Source organism: Gymnogyps californianus, chromosome 2 (genome assembly GCF_018139145.2).
Source record: "Gymnogyps californianus isolate 813 chromosome 2, ASM1813914v2, whole genome shotgun sequence".
In the NCBI taxonomy this organism is placed as follows: Eukaryota; Metazoa; Chordata; class Aves; order Accipitriformes; family Cathartidae; genus Gymnogyps; species Gymnogyps californianus.
Window position 1 is genome coordinate 118,226,247 of NC_059472.1, and position 20,740 is coordinate 118,246,986.

General features: G+C 35.4%; 1 protein-coding gene across 7 annotated transcripts in view; it reads right to left on the minus strand.

Annotated features, from left to right (window-relative positions):
• The window catches only part of ULK4 (unc-51 like kinase 4), a 254,149-nt gene that overhangs the window by 133,774 nt on the left and 99,635 nt on the right, over nt 1–20,740 (minus strand). For 5 of the 7 annotated variants that reach the window (XM_050892383.1, XM_050892382.1, XM_050892386.1 and 2 more), the window contains 3 exons: nt 19,026–19,077; nt 18,782–18,926; nt 12,948–13,040 (listed from right to left, as the gene is read on the minus strand). In XM_050892383.1, coding sequence (XP_050748340.1) covers nt 12,948–13,040; nt 18,782–18,926; nt 19,026–19,077 — 290 coding nt within the window. Of the gene's footprint in view, nt 1–12,130; nt 12,432–12,947; nt 13,041–18,781; nt 18,927–19,025; nt 19,078–20,740 lie in introns of those variants that run through there. The other 2 variants (XM_050892384.1, XM_050892389.1) reach the window with 2 other exon arrangements.

Sequence of the window (20,740 nt, forward strand, 5' to 3'; positions counted from 1 at the left end):
AAAATCATAATACAAAATTATTCCCAGTCAGTGAAGCAGTAATTGCAAGCAGGCATGAAAATTATATTAGTTTTTTAAAAAAAATTAGAAGTGAAGTGTATGTGTTATCAGCCCCAAATATTACAGACCTACAACATGGTATAAAACAAGAAAATACTACGACCAAAAGCTTGAGGGGCACTAAGGGTTATAGTCATAAATAAAAATGTTTGAAGCTCTCTGACAAAGCTGCAGCCTCTCCAACTGTGCTCTGCACATTCAGTGGCAACATAAAACCTTTGCCTTACTGGAATTAAATCAATTTCCAGCTTTTTAGGGTCTAGAATCTTTGTTTCACTTTTAAAAAGAAATTACATAAAGTTTGGCTCCTTAAAAACATCTGATATTAAAAAAATGTTTTACTTTCCCTTGAGTACTAAGTCCTGAGGGATATTTTGCTTGAAAAATTTATATTAGTATTTCCATTATGTGTTATCTTCATGGTCTCTTGACACCTATGAGTCAATGCCTCCTCCTAGCTTCGAAAAAGAATTTATTTAGTCTAAAACATTAAAAATACATATTCAAGCCCTTTTCAATAGTCTCCTATTCTCTTCCTTGCTGAGATTATAAAATACCTTCATTCACTCTGATACCAAGGATTTGAGATTTAAGCTCCTAGTGTTCCAATTCAGATTGTTGATTACACTCTAGAAAGGACAGATTACTTCTCTGAATGGACTATCTGTGAAGTGCTAGGATCTATAATGTAAAGTAATATGCCAGGCTACTCCTAGTTGACCGTACCATCAGAATAAAGAAAAGCAACCTTCCTCCCGAGATTAGATATTTAGGGGATTTTTTTAATACAGACTCTAGCTTTCTGTATGTAATAAATTTAGTTGGTTCTACTGTGGGCCACAAAAATAGTCCAATATTGCCAGTGATAATACCTACACACCACAGTTTATTTCAGTTTGTTCAGTGACGTGTTTCAATATGGATACATGGTTGGTAATTTTTCTATTCCACTTATCTTTAAGAAACCAAAACAGGAAAACTATGCATTGATTTACATATTATACAAACTTGCAGAAAATTACAGAAACTGATTTACAAAGCCATAAACTGACACTAACTGTAGTTTTGATTAATTCAGTTTTCCATGATCATTTTACAGATTTTTTTCCTCTCACTGCGCATAACAATCAAAACTGAGCTCTACATGACTGTTACTAGAAATTAGAATTTACTAGAGAACAAAAGCTCCGTTTAGGGACAATTTTCAAAATTTAAGGTGGATCTATACCACAATTTCCAAATACAGTCAAAATTATTCTATTCAAACTGTCTTAACACATTTTAACATTAGTTTTATTTCACTCTGAAAGAAAACATTTTCAGGAAAACTGGACTGTACTAATGTGCCCAGTCTTAGACGAAATAACTGGATGATTGTCCCTTCTGCTAAAGACTGACTTAGGAGATTCATTTCCAAGTCCCTGATCAATTTGATTCAAAGTGATCTAGTAAGCACTCCAGTTACAAGGCCCAACTGAACCAAAGCACGTCAATCATCCATTCCGAATTTTGATATTTCACTGAAGTATATCTATGTTTTAGTTTAGACAAAAGAACACATCTCCATGAAATTTTGTTAAGAGTCCATGTTAGCAGAATGGAGAGCAATGAGGACTTAACAGTGATACAATAATCAATAAGAGTTCTGTGGAAACGAAATGCAAATCTTACTTTAAAAATACACATCTCACAATCAGGCTTTTGGAAATAACCATACTTCTTTATAAACTTTCAATACCAGATTAATTAAAACACAATGAATTTCAAGTATGGTCAAGTGATCATGCTAATTTCTGATAAATCTACTCATCTCCTGAAATATCAGAAATGATACAACTGAAAAGCTTTTAATTACAATCATGATATCTTACTCTGAAAACTGATTTTAAGAAGTATTATGCCTCAAGAAATTTTTCAGCTTAAGGATGAAGTTCATTAATTGTCACAAATGGAACTGATGAAAGTCTAGTAAATCTTACTTCTTTTAAGGATCCTAAATCTTGGGTTTTTTAGCAGAGCTTTTTTGATGTTGTTGCTGTTAAAGCTTGAAGACACATATTTTCTGAAGTTTTTGCCAGGCTGTGATTGCGTATTTTAGACTGTTATTGTATCCAACGGGAAAATAAGAAAAACAATTCCATTCTTCCTCAAGTTTTAAAGACTAGTTTGAAGGCAAGGAAGCACAATAATGTTAGCCCTTTCTCCAGTTCTGCTAATTTTTAACATTATATTAAATAAAAATTGCATTAAAGTTTTTATAAGTTAATTTTCAGATTTTTATTTAACATAAAATACACCTTGATGTTTCACAAAATTATAATGTTGTCTAAAATAAATCAATAGCTGGTTAGACAAGTTATTTCAATCATATCTCAGATACTTTTCCAAAGCCTTTTTAAAAATTTTTTATTTTTTTAAGCATTTGTGTATTTATAACTTTAAAGTCAAGCCTGACTGAGATTTCAGCCCTAAGTAGCTACAATTCCTTAACCATAAAAATACCATTTGCTAAATAATTTTAACTGGTTTGATATATGAAAAGCTTCAGACAATTCTGAAAAAACTTTTAGTCATATGCTTTTAATCATATGATTTAGTTTTAGGTAGTCCTGCAAGGAGCAGGGAGTTGGACTCAATGATTCTTATGGGTCCTTTCCAACTTGAGATATTCAATGACATGAAAAACACAATAGTATGTCAAGCAACTTTTTCTTGCTTCTGGCCTTCTATAGCTAAGCACTTTCATGCCTGAGTGTTCATGCAGAACTATTTTCACAAATAAGGACTGCAATTAGTCTGTTACATCAACCAAGATCTTTGGTTATTATTCTTATCCCTAAGAAATTATTAACACAATCTGCTAAATGAAAGAATGAGGGTGAGAAAGTACTTCATTCACCAACAAAATCAACACCTCTACCAGTAACCTTGGTGCTTAGTTACTGACTGGGGTTAAACCATGACAATTTCCAAGACAGCAAAGCATTCACTCTACACCTCAGACTTCCAACACTTTGTTAGTCAGATAATGTTAATGAAAGTTTCTGAATCCATATGATTTTTGAAGGGTGATCTGTAAGGTGTAAACACACCCATCTGCTAAATTACTGACCTATGTTTTCAAGGCACTAAATAAGGAAAGTAAAGTAGGCCTTACACCTTCAACCTAACTCATTTGAGACTCCTCTCTTTTTACATTTCCTGCAGATCATGACAGCAAGAAGCAAGGAAGCAGCATAAAGGACATTACGCGGGTTTGGGGCCTGTTCTAAAACACAGTCTACAGTATTGTAAGTCCTTCTACATATTCCCTCCCCCAAAAAATTCTTACTGAATTTAAAATTAAAAAAACCCTTTTGGATTGATAGAGAGATGGCTGACCAGGGACAAATGGAAGGGACTGGGTGAGATAAAAGCAAAGGTCCCCGTTCACACACCAGAGATCACTTCTTCAGGCAGTCAACTAACATTGATTTCAAGTGTTCTCAGTTCCTACAAAATTTCATTCTACTACATGACAAAAGGGCTGTCACAATCTCTGAAGAATGGCAGAAGTTTGAAAGAGAGATACAACAGAAGGCTGGCAAGCCTTCCACAAAGCAAGGCCTTTTCTTCACAGAAGCACTTGTAATCAAGCATCTCTTAGATATTTTAAAAATAATTAAGGAATATCTAAAGGAGAAAAGAGCCATTAAAGTGAACTTAAGCCATCTATTCAACAATGGGATTAAAATCTGAATTGAAAATGAAGATCAACATTCCAGATTTTAATTTGTGTAGAGACTGCAGTTCTTGCATGTATGATTACCTCCAACTGTTCTTTCTATGCAGAGTCTCTAGAGAAGAGACTGGTAAATATTTTGGAACTTGCTAAAAATCCAAACCCATTTTCTGTTACTGAAAGAAAGAGGACACAAGGGCAAATCCACCCTGAGCTGAAAAAAATCTAGCTAAAAATGAAGCTTTTAAAAAATTATTTTTAATAAATACTAACTACATAGCTATGAAACATCCTTATCTATATTCATTTAATAAAACTGTAAGCAGGTAGAACACCACCACTCAGTGTTACGATAACAAGGTTATCTTTCAGTCCTCTGAATATTTCCTCCATTTTAAAAAAAACCAATCTATTAAAAAAAAAAAAAAGCATAAGCAAGAAAACATTGAGAGAACATTTGGGAATAGTAGCATTTCTGAGTTGGATCTGCATGAGGATTTAGGTGTCCTCATGGTCCTAGAATTTCCAGTCATAAAAAGTAAAAGCATCTATCTTCATATATGTGGAGAATATGGGCCTAAAATCGGATTTGCAATATTCAGAACACTGAGCAGAGATCTGGCTGATCTAGCCAATATGAAGGCCTAAAATGCTCCTATCTTCCAGTTTGAGTAATCAATACCCATTTAGGATTCACAGTCTCATGCATCACTTGCTTTTCTTTTTAAAAAGGGTAGTTTTGGGCATTTGTTGTGGTTTTTTTTTTAAATGGTTACCAAATGTCTTCCTTAGAAGTGTAAGAGACCCAGGTTCCAAACCTCCTCTTCTCTCCTCAGGGAAATTTAGCTAGTCAGTAGGCTATGTTCACTCCATAGAGGGTTAACACTCCAACCTCTCTTTGTGAAGCTGTCCTACTGAAGAGAAAAAAAAATTAGAGGTTTATTAGACCACAGAAGGGGAGAATGACTTTGTCACGTATTTTTTTAGTTCATCATCTGCCAAAGTGAAATCCTGAAACCCTCGTGATATTTATGTATTTAAAAAAAACCCAAAACATACAAATATTTACAAATATGTAAATTCTGCAAAAATCCCTCTTTAAGTGCTTAAATCCTTTTTTGTAAAACTTGATCTTACTGTAAGGGTCCCAATTTATAAGTTCCCAATGGAAAAAACAAAACAAACAAGTATATTTACATCCATTTTTATCATAAATTAGCTTGGAGAAGTTCTAACAACAGCATTTTTCTTTGTAGCGAATGCATATGAGCCGCTGAGGGAACTGGGGTGGTTTAGTCTGGAGAAAACGAGGCTCAGGGGAGACCTTATCCCTCTACAACTACCTGAAAGGAGGTTGTAGCGAGGTGGGTGTCAGTCTCTTCTCCAAAGTAACAAGCAATAGGACAAGAGGAAACAGCCTCAGGTTGCACCAGGGGAGGTTTAGATTGGATATTAGGAAAAATTTCTTCACCGAAAGGGTTGTCAAGCATTGGAACAGGCTGCCCAGGGAAGTGGTTGAGTCACCATCCCTGGAGGTATTTAAAAGGTGTGTAGATGTGGCACATAGGGAAATGGTTTAGTGGTGGACTTGGCAATGCTAGGTTTACAGTTGGACTCGATGATCTTAAGGGTCTTTTCCAACCTAAATGATTGTATGATTCTATATGGTCATGTGCCTGAAACTGAGGTGTTAGTAAAAGAGTTTATAGACAAAATTAACAAAATGAGCAACATCACCAGGACCAGACAGCACTCACCCAAGAGTTCAAAAGGAACTAGAGAACAAAATAGCTCTTAACTGTAGTGTGTACCTTGTTTAGAACTCTCTGCTTTCATAGGAGAGATTTAAAAGACAGAAAATGTGATGTAATTGGATACTAACTTTCGAGCAAAGTTGGATGGGGGGGTGAAAATCTGGGTATTACAGACATTCTAAGCTGAACAAATAAGTAGAAACTATTCTGAAGAACAGAACTGGTGGGCATGCACAAAGCAAGAACAAAACCATTCATTTTAAAGGGATGTGTCGTGGTTTAACCCCAGCCGGCAGCTAAGCACCACACAGCCGCTCGCTCACTGCCCCCCCACCCCTGGGATGGGGGAGAGAATCAGGAAAAAAAAAACTCGTGAGTTGAGATAAAGACAGTTTAATAGGACAGAAAGGAATGAAAAACAATGATAATGATAATAATAATAATATGACAATAGCAATACTAAAAGAATTAAACTATACAAAGCAAGTGGTGCACAATGCAATTGCTCACCACTCGTTGACCGATGCCCAGTTAGTTCCCGAGCCGCGATCCCCCCTCCCAGTTAACTCCCCCCAGTTTATATACTGGGCATGATGTCATATGGTATGGAATAGCTCTTTGGCCAGTTTGGGTCAGCTGTCCTGATGGTGTCCCCTCCCAGCTTCTTGTGCCCCTCCAGCCTTCTTGCTGGCTGGGCACGAGAAGCTGAAAAATCCTTGACTTAGTATAAACACTACTTAGCAACAACTAAAAACATCAGTGTGTTATCAACATTCTTCTCCTACTAAATCCAAAACACAGCACTATACCAGCTACTAGGAAGAAAATTAACTCTGTCCTAGCCAAAACCAGGACAGGATGAAATGTCAAATCCATGACAGATCTTTGAAGAAGTCAGTCAGCAAGTGGACAAAGGAGAGCTGGTTGATACAGTATTCTTGAGCTTTCAAAATGTATTTTATAAGGACCCCTACTAAAGGCTCTTAAAAAATAGGCAGGACTGTTCAGATTGCAAAAGGTACAGCTAAAGGAGACAATATGCCAGAAATTTATCAAGTAGTGTGTGCTTCTTTTTAACTGTAAGAACCTGATGGCATCAAATTAAGTGGCAAGGGTCAGATTAAACAAAGAAATCCAAAAGAAAACCACTGAAGATGATAAATCTTCATATGCAGGTGATTATGCTATGGAATAACTATTAATGCTGAAAGTTGTCTGTTGAATATATTTTTGAACCCATGTAAACAAAATGAAAATTATTCATCAATAGCTACTATCTACAGAACACCATGTCTTCTTACATGGCTTCTGAAAAAACAACTCACAGGGGACTGAGAAAGCCTACAGAAAGTATTGCCGCTCGCTTGCCTTCTGTCTTCTCTGGGCACCTACTGTTGAACACAAGACAATGGATTGGATGGTGGTTTAGATTTGCTTCATGCTGAACAGAGGATTTGTGGCAGAACTGAATTCACTCAAGTCTGCAACTCCAACTGTAGTACCCTAACCAGCTTGACCCTTCCTCATTACCTGCTTATTTTTTATTTGCTATTCATATTCACAATGGCAAAAATTCACTATTGAAAGTAAAAATAACCAAGAATGAATAGTATTTTCTCCTTCTGTTTAATGCTTTACATTAAAAGAGCAAATATGTGAACCTTACAATATGACATTTTTCAATAACCGACTTAACAGTAACATCAAATAGTAGCCTCACATTTTTAAAACTTAAGACATTCAGCAACTGATCAGCAACACGAAAAAGGAAACGAAATTACAGGTTTAAGGTTAATAGCTGATTTCTTTACTAAAGGGGAACTTTTATAAAATGTAACACTAACGAGTTGTGTTTTACATTAAAAACAGCGATTAGTATTACAGTCAGTACATGACCAGACTATGAGAACTCACTTGCAGCAATGAACTCTGACCACTGCCTTTGATATGAATTACAATGATGTGCGACTTGACAACAGTGTTATTAGCTGACACACAACATTTCAAGAGTCTGTTTCTGGGTAAGTCTTCCTGCCTGGTGTTATTCAATAAAGCAGCATATATGCAAATATTATACCAAATAAAAGGAATAGCAAAGATCATAGGAATTCTTTGCTGTTTTATATTAGCATTACTTCTCTAACAAGAAAATCAAGGTTTTTACAACTCAATTTTCATAGATGTGAAACTAGTGTGATCAGAATTGGGTTCAAAATTTACATAAATATTCCCCAAAGTTCTAATAAAACTGTATCATTCTCTGACAACCTCTCTCAATCCATCTGCATTGTGATTTTCTCACTAATGTTCTACACCTCTAACATGTAATTCCACTGTTCAGTTCAGTTGGACTAGGCCCTACAGGCTTACCTGTTATCAGAACTACTCCATATTATTTTATTCATATTCATTACAAAAGACAGGAAAACACATAAAAAACAGAAAAGTAATTTAGAAGCAAATAGATCTATTTTTTAAAGTGAGCACTTCAACCTTAAACTAGGAAATTAAAATTACTAATGAGAAGAACAAAGTGGTTTTAAAGCAATTAATATAAGCCCACGTTAATCAATTCACCAGGAAAGGAAAGCACTGAAGTGCTAGCCCTCTAGTACAATGGCAAAGAAACTACAGCAGGTTCAGAGATAATCTATGCACAATACTAACAAGTGCTTGTGAACCAAATCATAATTCTACCAACACAAACCAATTAAGAGCACCACACTGAACTCCAAAGAGTTTGGTCTTGGTTTTTTTTTTTACTGTTTGTTTTTTGAAATTGAGGGCATGGATAGACCATTTCAGAACATACTGAAATGTAAACAAATGCTAATGTAGAACATCATGGTGTATGAGAAGAGGATCAATTCATTACTAACACCGACTGTAAAATGTGCCTTTAATGGTCTTTAATAGACAATGCATGGGTATGAACAGTAGCGTAAATGAAGTTTGAAAATGGGACCATTCTTGGATGATTCCAGAGACATTGTGATAAAGAGTTACTTTAATTAGTCAAGACAATCTGCTGCGGTGTACAAGGTCAACCCATCTATCATCTTCACAGGTATAAGATCTGTGGCATTTAGAAGAAGAAGATTTTTTGTTGCTCTTCAGCACCTTCCTATTTTGTTTTCTGCAGCCGTTTCCCCTTTTCTAGAGCAGTGCCTAATGTCTGTCTGGGAAATTTACAGTAAGGACAGGAGGTGGGGAAGGTTCCTTAATTTACTCCCCTGTCCTTCAATCCACCATAAATCTAAGAAGGGTCACACCATTAGTTTATAGATTATTTTTTCTCCCTCAGGAAATGACCTTAATAACAGAATACTGGAATGTGTCCCACTCTCATGATTATTATCTGATGCAATATCTGACACTTCCCTCACCTCCACTCTATTTCCTTTACTGTCTCCCTTCCTTGCAACGAAAAACGTCTATTTTAGCAACCCATAAAAATCAGACTCCATAGTTTCCAGTGTTTAGCTTTCAGATATATTAATGTCATCAAATGCTGTAAGTTTCTGACTAAAGGTAAGTCAAGTAGCTGCATAAAAGAGCACACAGCAAAATATATAGCTACGTTTCATAACCTTATAGATAAGAACAAGAGCCAAGTTAAGAATCATGATTCAGTGTAAGTTTCCTGGAGTAGCACAGTATAAGATACCTTACAACAGTCAAAACATTTAAGAAGAGCTAATCGATATGCCATATTAATAGAAACTAAGACATTCACATCAACTCCTCCTTATTACTAGAAAAATCTAGCAATCTGATCATTACAGACCACAACAAAACAGTGTACAAGACTCAAAGCAGGAACCAAAAAAAATCCCAACCCTTAACAAATAGATTATGTCTGACTTTCTATCCGTACATATAACCTACACATTAAGTTGATAAACACACAAAGGACAAGATATCTTATGATACTGCTCTTTTTGAATACAGATTTTGCATAGTTAAATCAGATCTTGCCCTGCTGCAGACATTTGCTCCCACTGTGAGAAGTCCAGTTCCTCCAACAACTCCTTACACAAGTACAATCCACCAAGAGTAATTAACAAAGGGAAAAAAAAAAACCACTAATGCAAATTTCCAGTAGTCCAGAGATTAATCATTAACTGAAGCTACATGTTTCCTTAATGCCAGTGATTTCTTTTAAAAATTGTCAGTCTCAAAATAGCTAAAGATGAACTCTGCTATTAATTCTCACACTGGTTTTAATGTCCACAGTTTTTCTTATCATAAAACATTAAAAATCTTGAAGAAAACAAGGCAATAGGTATTTAGGAGAGCCACAACAGAATACTATTAACGTTCTTAAAGCCAGACTATTAGCTTTGAGCCAAGTATAAAATAGATAACTGATGGACAAATTCTGTTCAAAGCTCATCCTTCCAATATCTGCTATTTTCTTAGTAAACGAACTCTAAGTGAGGTTGTATCAGACAGGATTGTAAAAACAGGTATATAATGGAAATACTGACTCATTTATACTCTAACCCATTAAGGTGAAAACAAACAAGAAAACACTCATCCTTCTCCAAAACTGGATTTTCTTCCTGGGGATGCTCATATGATCAGATGTCCAAATACTTCATGTGCTCATAGAAACATATTAAAGTTTTTTTTACAGCTACCATATTACACATGCTGGAACTCAGGTTTGTGAGAGATCTAATTCTGCAGCACATTAATGGGATTTCACTAGAATTCTCCACTGCTAAATTGAAAAGCAATAGAGTGGAAGAACTCCCATAATACAGAATGTTAAAACCAACCCCAACAGTGGAGCAACGGCAAAGATTACAAGGTAATTTTTTGTATTCTTACAAAATATCAATTATTAAAGGCATTCAAAATATGTATTGTACATTAACAGTATTTTATCATAAGCTTATAAGACATTAAAAATAATATTTAAATATCTGTTCCTCTGCCATATATAACAAACTACCTGTAATAGAAAAAGTGTCAAAAAAAAATGGTGAAAAGATCGAATGTTTTTCCTCTAGTATCACAAGTTAGCTGATTTACAGTATCAGCTATAAAAAAAATGAAGCAAAAGATTGGGGTGCATTTGTCTCCTTTCAAGTGCTAAAATAAGAACTGCTCAAATGCTGATGCCTCTATCGGGAAGCACACAGGAAGAGACTGAGGGGATGGGAAGAAGATGATACATAAGTGTGAGATACAAGAAAAATGGTGGGATTAAAGAAAAGAGAGAGCAAGAAAGAGAGAATGCGTTAGGTGAACATGTCTGAGAACAAGCTATCATATGGAACAAACTAAATAAAACACAGTAGCCCTCATCCTCCTCCCATTTCACTCTTGTTTATTTCAAAATAAGGTTAATAATAACAGCTATTTTTGAAAGATGTGGAAACAATAAGGTAAATACTAATTTAACATTTTGTCATTTTACAATCTTTTTGCTACCACCATTTTTATTCATTTAAAGCAAGTCACAGGAGAAAGCATCCATCCTTGAAAGCCAGGCATTGCGGATGAAATGTAAACTTGGAGAAACCACAGAGACTCAGTGAAAAGTGACTCACATCACTGTCATCAGTACTAAAATACAGTAGAGTTTTTCCACAAAGAACAAATTTAATCCCAAAGGATTTGTGTCCAATGTTACTTATTTACTCCTCATCACAATAATCGTAGATACTTTCCATGTGCCTAATGAAAGCGGCAAAAGAGAGCATATGCCTTGAGCAATGCTGAGATCCATGTGTACTGGTTAATTAGCCATCAATCCAAAACAGAATCAACTGTGATCTAGTGTTCACTATAGCATGTACCTGGTTCCCATTTTGTTCACTAGCAGTTTGTGCAAATATGAGTATATTATTCACCTCTGTCACACTTCCAATGCATCGGCTACTTCCAGCTAAAGTTATTGGGAAGTCAAAGAATCAGGAAGACGACAGACCAAGAGAATTGCATAAACTCCACTCCTTCCAAAATCTAGCCAAACAAATTATTTAGTGAAAGTAAAAGAGGAGGGCCAGTAAGACATGTGAGAAACAGAACAATTACGGATGTGTTAGTACCTGGAATCTAGTAGCTCATCCTTAAATAACAGTACTGGATACACTGGTATTTAAAATTATTAATAGTTCATTGGATATCCACAGCTGCTCTTTAATAATATTAAGAAAAGAATTGCTGCCTGCTGTAAGAAGACCATGAGGATGAGTGTGCATCCACATCCTACCTACATTGAGCACAACAGCAAATACACACTATTCCTCAAATAAAGAGAATTCATTAGGCAGAGGAAAAGTGCTGCTATAATATCCAGCATTCTAGTTATGGAAATATTTTTTATAACTCAAAGTATTAGAATATCTATAGGTTAATTCTAAAAATAGAAAGCTGTACTATTTGTATAGTACATAAAATCCTGCAGTAGCATAAACAGCTTCTATACAATAAAAATACAATTAAGTACATTTACTGTATCCAAACCATTTAAAATCTCAAGCCACTCTATGTCCTAGTTCATTTTTAGTCTACTTAGTATATTAAAGCAGTGTTCACAGTAGCATCATAAAAGATTAAAAGAGGATGTTTTCATCTTTCGTAATAAAAACAGTGGGAAAAAAAAATTACATTTCCTTCTTTATGTGTTTTTTATCTTGTGCTCATTTCAATCAATCAAAGCAAGACAGTATGGTACGCAGTGACTTCTTAGCCGTAACACTATCAGACACCTCGAACAGACAATGGTGAGTGCAAGACCAACTAGATTTTCTAGGCAGATCTGGGAAGAGGAATAGCTGCGTGTGTGCACACATATGTGAGAGAGATGCTTCCTTATTACCATCAAGAAATGCAGTTTAAGTCCTATGCCACTTTTTTTTTTTTGTCCATCATAGCCTAAACTTTGGAACAAGAAGAAAGAGACATTAAGAGAATTTTAAACATACTGAGTGTATCTATACCAAACATTAAAATCCATATTTAGGAACTTAAAAGGGTAGCTATATTTGCAGAAAAACTGAACATCTTTAAAGTGAATTGACTGGTTTAAACCTTTTACAAACACATCACCTTTGTCCTAGTACAAATATGCTTAGCTGGACAACAGTTTTGATAATGTTTTGGTACTAATTTTTTTTAAGTTTTTAATGATAATTTTAATGTTAAAATTCTTATGATTTTTTCTCTAGTGTTTCATTGGCTAAATCCATATTAAAATAACAAGTATCATATAAAATTGGCACAAAAGACATAAGATTGTGTTCTATAACAAATACTCTCCAAGGATTTTCTAAATCTCCTAAGTGCTAGTCAAAGTAGTATGATAGTGAGATCTAAGCTACTGTTAATTCCTAATGGAAAGAAACTAATTGAAACAGAAAGAACCCAGAACAACAGAGAATGTGTAGTTGTATCACCTCACAGAGGCAGGGCTGTGTTCAGTCAGGGCCACCAACAATTTCAGAGCATACATTGGTAGTGGGTCCGGAGCCATCAGAATGTGCTCATACCTGAAAGGGAAGAGGGAAAAACGGGTAGCAACAGTAAAAAAAAAGTCAAGAGACACATGTTAAAAAGTTGATATTAAAAATACATCATTTCCCATTTTCCAAACTTTATAATAACCACAATGGAAATACAATGCTGTTTGGAACTGCGCAAAGCAATAAACAAGACTCACTTAGAAACAGTATTTTAAAACCAGCATCGGATTAACTTTAAAAGCAGCATTAATAAAAGAACACATTATTTTTTAGAGATATATACATAATTATAAAATATGTAATAATATATATAAAGCATAAATTATATTAAAATATAATATAAAACATGCATTTTGTCTATGCATATGATTTATTTATTGATCTATATTATATATTTTTATATATTAAAAAAAATCTAATCTTCAAGAGACAAGTAGAAACCGAGCCTCAAAATATTAGGCAGAAGATTTACTGGGTGCACAGAAGACCATCAACCAACTTATATATGATTAAGCTCTATATTTTGTTTAAATAGTGATTTTTCTCAAAATGAAATATTTTCCTTATAGAACACTTGCATTGAGCTTTATGTTTTATTTCAAATTTCAAAAAATATTGCTTTAACTACAGCATACTTCCATTCTCCAAGTAATATGGAACAGAACAATACAAAAATACTTCAAAACAATGTTTCTTGAGAGCTATGGCAGTGAAGATAAAACTACAAGAAAAACATCTATGAAACATTTCCAAATATCACCTCATGGAAATCTTGGTAAGGGAAAACAGGCTGCTGAAAACCAAAATGGACCTTGCTGTTGCTGCTGACATTCCAGTAATGCCCACTCAAACAGGGCTATTGTTATTTTGTTTAAATCAAAATGTACCTGGACAGCAATAGGATACAATGATGGAAGAGAGAAACATGTAAGCATAAAAAACCCCACAGACTCAGCCCTGTCAAAACACCATCTTTGATTACAAATAGTGCTACTCTAAAACATGTGGAAGTAATAGAATTAGGAAGCATAAATCTCTTCATTCATGAAAGAAAAACCATGTAATCAAGTACAAATGAAAGGATGATTTGTAAGAAAATGTGGTAGGTTATCACGTTTTGTGCAACAAAACGCTTCCACTACATTTTTTTCTTTTCGTGTTCTGATGGGGGAAGGGGGTGGAATCAAGCAAATCACCAAGAATTTTACTTCACATCTTGAGATCCCTAGTGCTGCCTGAACTGATGAATCTGGATCACTTCCTACCACCTGGGTGTTGGCATGTACCCTACTGTATGCTAGCTCTTCACTGGAATGAAGATCCCCTCTCACCAGGCACCACACCTCAGCACTCGGATTTACACAGGAAGGAAACCTAGAAGGAGATGTGGTGCTTTCTGGCCAAATCTCCTATCTGGACGACTCTAGGATGAGGAGGGTGAAGCACACCAACTGTGTAGTCTTGATGTAGCCTGTGGGAGCTCCTTCACAGGGGCTAACATTCCTACACAAGCCCACAGCCTATGGGCAGTGTGTCATGGCTACTACATATTAGCTTGAATGTGGTGCCATAGAGTTGCAAACCACATTGGAGAATCGACACAATTAACCAATTAGAAGTCAGTGTTGGCTTCATGTCTTCAGTCATTAAAATCTCTCCTTTACAGATTCCAGCTCCTGAAAGAAAACTATTTCTCACTGGTGATTAAAAAGTCCCGTTCTTCATAAAAGAAGAAAATACTATAATGCATTAGTAGGCACTGATCCTGGAAGCCCTACATGTGAGCAATACATATACCTACCAAACATAATGGAACTACTTGCATTTTTTTGCAGAATCCATGACTAAATCTTTTGAGGCAAGCAAAGATGCTATCAGGTGACTCGGGTGCCAGAAGTCACCTGCTCGCTGCATAAGACATGGATTTAGGTCTCCAAAATGGTAATTCCTAATAGTAATAATGAATGAATCAGCCACGCTAGCTTAAAGATCTGACACTTGGCAATATACTTGTTTTATTATAAACACATCAATACCTTCCCTAAACAGGGTCCACTTTAAACAGTTTTAAGCCTTCCAGGTATTACATTTGAGAGAGACTATTACCATTGTGCACACTTAGCATCCTAATTCCTTGAGGTTCAATAAAAAACAGTCTCACCTTATTTCCTTTTAGTTAAAACTCTATTCCCCCCTCCCCCAAGATAACATTAGTAAAGGATATTTCTAAGGGAAGGTGCAGCGATCCATCAAACCAAATACCATGTGAGAAAACGCAGATTACTAAAGTCAATGTCTTAGCAATTAATATAAACACATTGCCTGAATAAAGGCCATTAGGAGCTATGAATATATGAGTCTTCTCTGAAGGGAAAATATTCCATGCTTGAGATACTTTGTTAAATGAGTTAATCCAATGATTTCCCTGCCACTTCAAAACACAAACCAATTTAGTAAGAATAGTTTTAGAGAGCATTTTATGAGGGTTCTGTAAACTCCAGGTACTACACTGCAAGGAGTTATTTTGTCCATCTTTTCTATAAGCAACCATGACAAGAAGACCTAGAGATTTGGGGATATGGATTCTCTTAAGTTCTTAAAAAAGACTGAACATTTTATCTACAAATTATCTCAAGTATCCTGGACTTTGTACTTGCAGAACTGGCTTGGCAGTCCACTAAGAACAAGCTACATAATCTTTCAAATGAAATAAAACTTCATTTACACATTCCTCTCCTTTTGCTGATTATGGCTCAAATTTCAAATGATATATAATTAGGTATACTAAGAATTAAATGAAAAAGATCTGATGTTTCAATTTCTGATTAAAAAAAATCTGGATATGTAACAGAAAGCATTTGCCTTGTATTCATTTTCTATAGCTGAAAGTTTCATTTTGGTTATGAAACGCTCAGGAAAATAACCTGTCAGTGAACTGAAATTTAATTACACTATTTCATTCAATTATATCAAAATCCTACGAGGAAGTTAACTTTCTGATCTACAAATGCACAAATATTTAGTGGATTTACCATTTTATTGATGATGTAGAAGATGAGAAAAAAGTAGTAACCATGGCATTCCTGCATTTATCTCAAAATGAAGACCATTTACATTTCATGCATAGTGACCAAAATTCTGTTTCCTTAGTTTTACATTTAAACAAATTAACTCGTGGAGGATATTTATAGGAATGAAATATATACACAAATGAGTATCATTATAACCTTTGTTAAAAACAGTATCCCATGTTAAACCCAGATGTCTCCCCCTTCCATAGTCAACAGCTCTCAGTTCTTAAAAAGTAGAATCAAAAGCGGTTGAAATACCTACTTCCCCACACAGACTGCCCATGAACAAACAGCCATTGCATGCCTCTCCTCTTTTGACCGTGCTCCAGCTGAGTCACACTCTGTCCCATCCTTTGTCCAGCAACAGAAAGACTAAACAACATCAGCAAACACCTCTTCACCCTCCAAATACAAGCTAGTTGTCTCTTCACTTTCTGTCTCAGAGTTTTCAAGTAACTCTTACTTCTTGGGATAGAGCTTTACATTATTTTTACAGGTAGGTTACACTGAATCTTAGACTTCCCTTCTCTTTAGATTTAGGCCAGACTCCTTTACATTCAGATAAAGCTGCTTTTGAGAACTGTAGACAGTGTGTGAGGATTCATTCCTACCTCCCATCAATATTTTCTTATCCATACCTAGAACGTTGCTGAACAAAACTTACCTTTCGTGTCTTTTCTGACATCCAAAGCAGTTGCTTTAGTCTTGTCTTAGCTTCTTTTTGAGTCTTCTCCAAATTGAGTTTTGAGGCTTTCAAGTCAAAACTGAGTTTGAGTTTTCTTTTCTACAGAAAATCCCCAAACCCTCCTCTGCTTTTTGTTCCCTCTGTGCCTTCTTGCATTGATTACCTGCTCCCCACAGGTGAACATATTTACTAGGGGTTGGCTCAACCCACACATTCAAGTAATGTATTAAATATGCAGACACTAGTTAACTCTTTCTGAATCACTAGAAGATTTACATACTGTTTTACTACGCTCCTAAGCTAGAGTAAAATTTGTTTATACCAAGGTTCCAATATATTCCAAATATCATAAACTTCAATATTTATTTTCTTGAGATAATCTCAAACAGTTTTCCAAATAGAAGTATCATCATCTCTACTGGCGAGATGAAGGAACTGATTCACGAAATACTTAAAGCCTGGAACCAAGATTCTGAGCTACTGCAAGACCCTTTTTCATACATCTACAACACCATGCATGCAAAGATAGCACAGGTGAAGTCCCCAAAGTAGGATCACATTTAGTCTCAGACCAAAAAGCCCTGCCACTCAACTGAGCTAATTAGCTTGGAGACAGGAGTATAGTGGCTGTTTTCCTTCTAGTTTGTAATTAGCATGACACACCCCCCCACCCCCCTCCAGTTCAATGATTTTATAAGATGGGCATGTCTACAAAGGGCAAGTTTCAGAGCAAGGACAGAACTTGGTCTCGCTTGACTCCAGGTCTCTTCCCCTATCTGAACAAAATTATCTGACAGCTTTTAATAATGCACATACTCTATTTTTAAAATAATATTTCCAGTTTCCATTTTAATTCATATTGATAAATCCTATATTTCCCAGAGAAAAAAAAAATAATGTGAAGAAGGTGTGAAAATAAGCTTGTCTACAGAGCTCTATAGCTTCCCATCCTCTCTCACAGAGAAAAGATTACACATCTTGCACGGACAGAACTTTGGTCCTCAAACTGTAAGAACATTAGTCAATTAGCAAGAGACAGTCCCATTTTTGGGGAAGGCACTGTGTTTCTGATCATAATCACAGTCCCATTTTTGGGGAAGGCACTGTGTTTCTGATCATAATCCAGCATCCATTTCTCTACCCTTCTGTCACTTACTTAATGTAGGGGTGGGGAACAATTTTCTCATTTAGGGCAGCTAAGTATCTACAATTATTAACTTTTGAGGACCACACATTAAAATACACTGTAACATTACTAGAATAATGTGAAAGATAAATGATGACTCATCATTACTGTACTCATCTTGTGTTCGTGCTTTCCTTCCCTCTACTCACAGATGTTATCAGCTCACAGTATGTATGTGCATAACACAGAGAGCTGTCTTTGTGCTCACCTGCAAGTCAGTTTGAAATGACAGGCCTCATTTGACCATAAACCATATAAATGAAGTTCCAGGCCACATCTGGCCCACAGGCTGTAGTTTCATCTACTCTGCTGTAGGGTTTTTCTGCTGCTTGGAGCAGCAGGAAAGGACAGCAATTTAGAGGCAATAACCCCTGGGTGGATCACGGAGGACTAATCCGTCCTGTACTATTCCTTTTTAAAAAGTTATATGCCATTCCATGTGATTTCAGAACATCTTACATGAGGGCACAATATCCAAAATAGACAAAAAGATGTTACTGTTAGAATGTTCTGACTTTATTAGCAGAACAAAGAGGAGTATTTAAATCACGGCCCGAAAGCTAAGGGAAACTTGTTTCACTTCAAGAGCAGCCAGAGGCACAGTATCAGAAATGAGTGTCGCACAGAAGTTGTGTTTGTGTTGTATGACAAAGTACTAAATAAACCTAGGAGAGAGATGTTGGGCAGAGAACTCTGGCAGCAGTTAATTGCTATTCCTCTTTTCATTTTGCCATATAAACATAAAAAGGGTAGTTAAAACAAATACGCTGTCAAAATGGATTGAGTATCAAGTTATTCCCCATTACAGGAGCAATATTATACTTACTGAGGCAGCAATGAATCTCTAATGAGAGACAGAAGCTTGCTGTTTGAGTCAAGGCTCTCCCCTTTCTCCTCAGCCATGACCTCGTGGCTTAAAAGCAGTGATGTGGTTTCTGAGAGCAACCGCAAGCTGAAGAGTCTCCATTCCACTTGAAAATAAAGGTGCCAAGAATGTGACCACACTGAAGTCTAATTAAAACAAAATGTGGAATTCATGGAAACTGTAGTTGATGTGGCCATATACTTACCATTCTGACTGTGGACCAAAGAAACTAGTGGTGGGAGGATACAATCTTCAACCTAAAATAGAGAATTAGAAAGATCTGGCTTAGATCATTCACAGGGGAAAAAATAGAACAGAGATACACTATCATCTGTGTTTATTTCACTGCTAAAGCCCTTAATCAAAGAGATGAATAATCATGGAAATTCATCTGTAATCACACTTAAAGCCATCAAGTTCAGTTTTCTCTGGTAAGCTGTCAAATTTACAGACAGTAATGTACTTTCATATAGAAAAGAACAGTAACTTCGGTATAATTCATTGAGAATGAATTTCAATTTAAAATACAGAATTCAGTGCAGATGTAAGATATTAAGAAAAAAGAATATTAGAATATCTATTAATCCTCATGCTTTAATCCCTAAACTAATCATCTAATAGAGTTCAGAAGAAACGTCCTTCTAAAACAAACCTGCACAAACTAAAATACATCAGGAAAGATGTACTACCTCTAATGAAATATCCTTAAGCTTAGTAGAGTGTCTTGATAAAATTTTAACTTCTTCCATTCTGGTAATACAGTGTCTTTCATTAAAATTTAAATTTACAGACTTAAGATTTGAAATATGAAAAAAAAAAAAAATAATCCAATCAACTCTTTATTGTCCATGAGTGTATTGTTACAGATTAATCATCTGTTACAGGACTAGTCAGCTTAGTTCCATCTGAAATCAACTTATGGCAAACTAGGTTATAACTCAGTTTTATCTAATATTACAAAAATAGTGTATTATTAGTATTCTCTATAAGAGAATGAATTGTTAAGCCTTAAGTCATTGGTAAAATATGATTTATTTAGACAGGACATGCTTTGGTTTTGGGGAGAGGATGGATGGATGGACAGCCCTGCAATTTTTAAGTATGCATCATGGATGCACAGCTTGTCCTTGGATTTATTTATACAAATAAAATTACTATCTAGGTTCTTACTACACTGTGGACAGGATTTGGTGTTACAGGACTGCATTATAATCCCCCATGTGCTTTCTTTTAGCAATTAATACTAGAAGATAGAATTTCTCTAGATTTGTGCAGCTACTATTATGAAACATCTATAGAAGCTGAAAGTATACATGAAAAGGGGTCACTAAATGAAGTTAGCCTGTACTCAGCAATAACTACAATTAGCAACTATTTCATTGCTAGTTGGTGGTCTCTGTTAAATGAATTTCTGACATTAAGGGATTCATTTAGTCTAGCTTTTTTTCACTTCTGAAAGAACTACCAAAAGATGCCTTTGTTACATAATTTCAATAAAAGAGGTAAAGGACACTGCTTGAGGTATGGAAGTCAAACTACTCTTGCAAGTACAAATAGCCTTTATGCCTATATAGATAATGCTATGTATCATAGATGTAGTGACTTCTGTAACACTTCGTGATTTTGAAATATTTCATGGTCTTTTCAGTTAATATGCAATAAGACAAATAACAAAACTACATTGCACTCCAACAACTCCACTAGTCCAGGTTTCTAAACTGTTCTACAAATGGTAGTTTATCAGTTATAACATACCTGTGAGGTAGGATTAAAAAAAAAAAAAAAAAAAAAAAGAGTTATGTACTTAAGGTTTTTCAGTCCAAAAAACTAGTTCAACCTACTGCAATGCTTCTCAAATGAAGAGGCACATTTAAGTGGTAAATTAAAGGTATGAGACAGAAGAGGCAAAAAAGCAGCTCT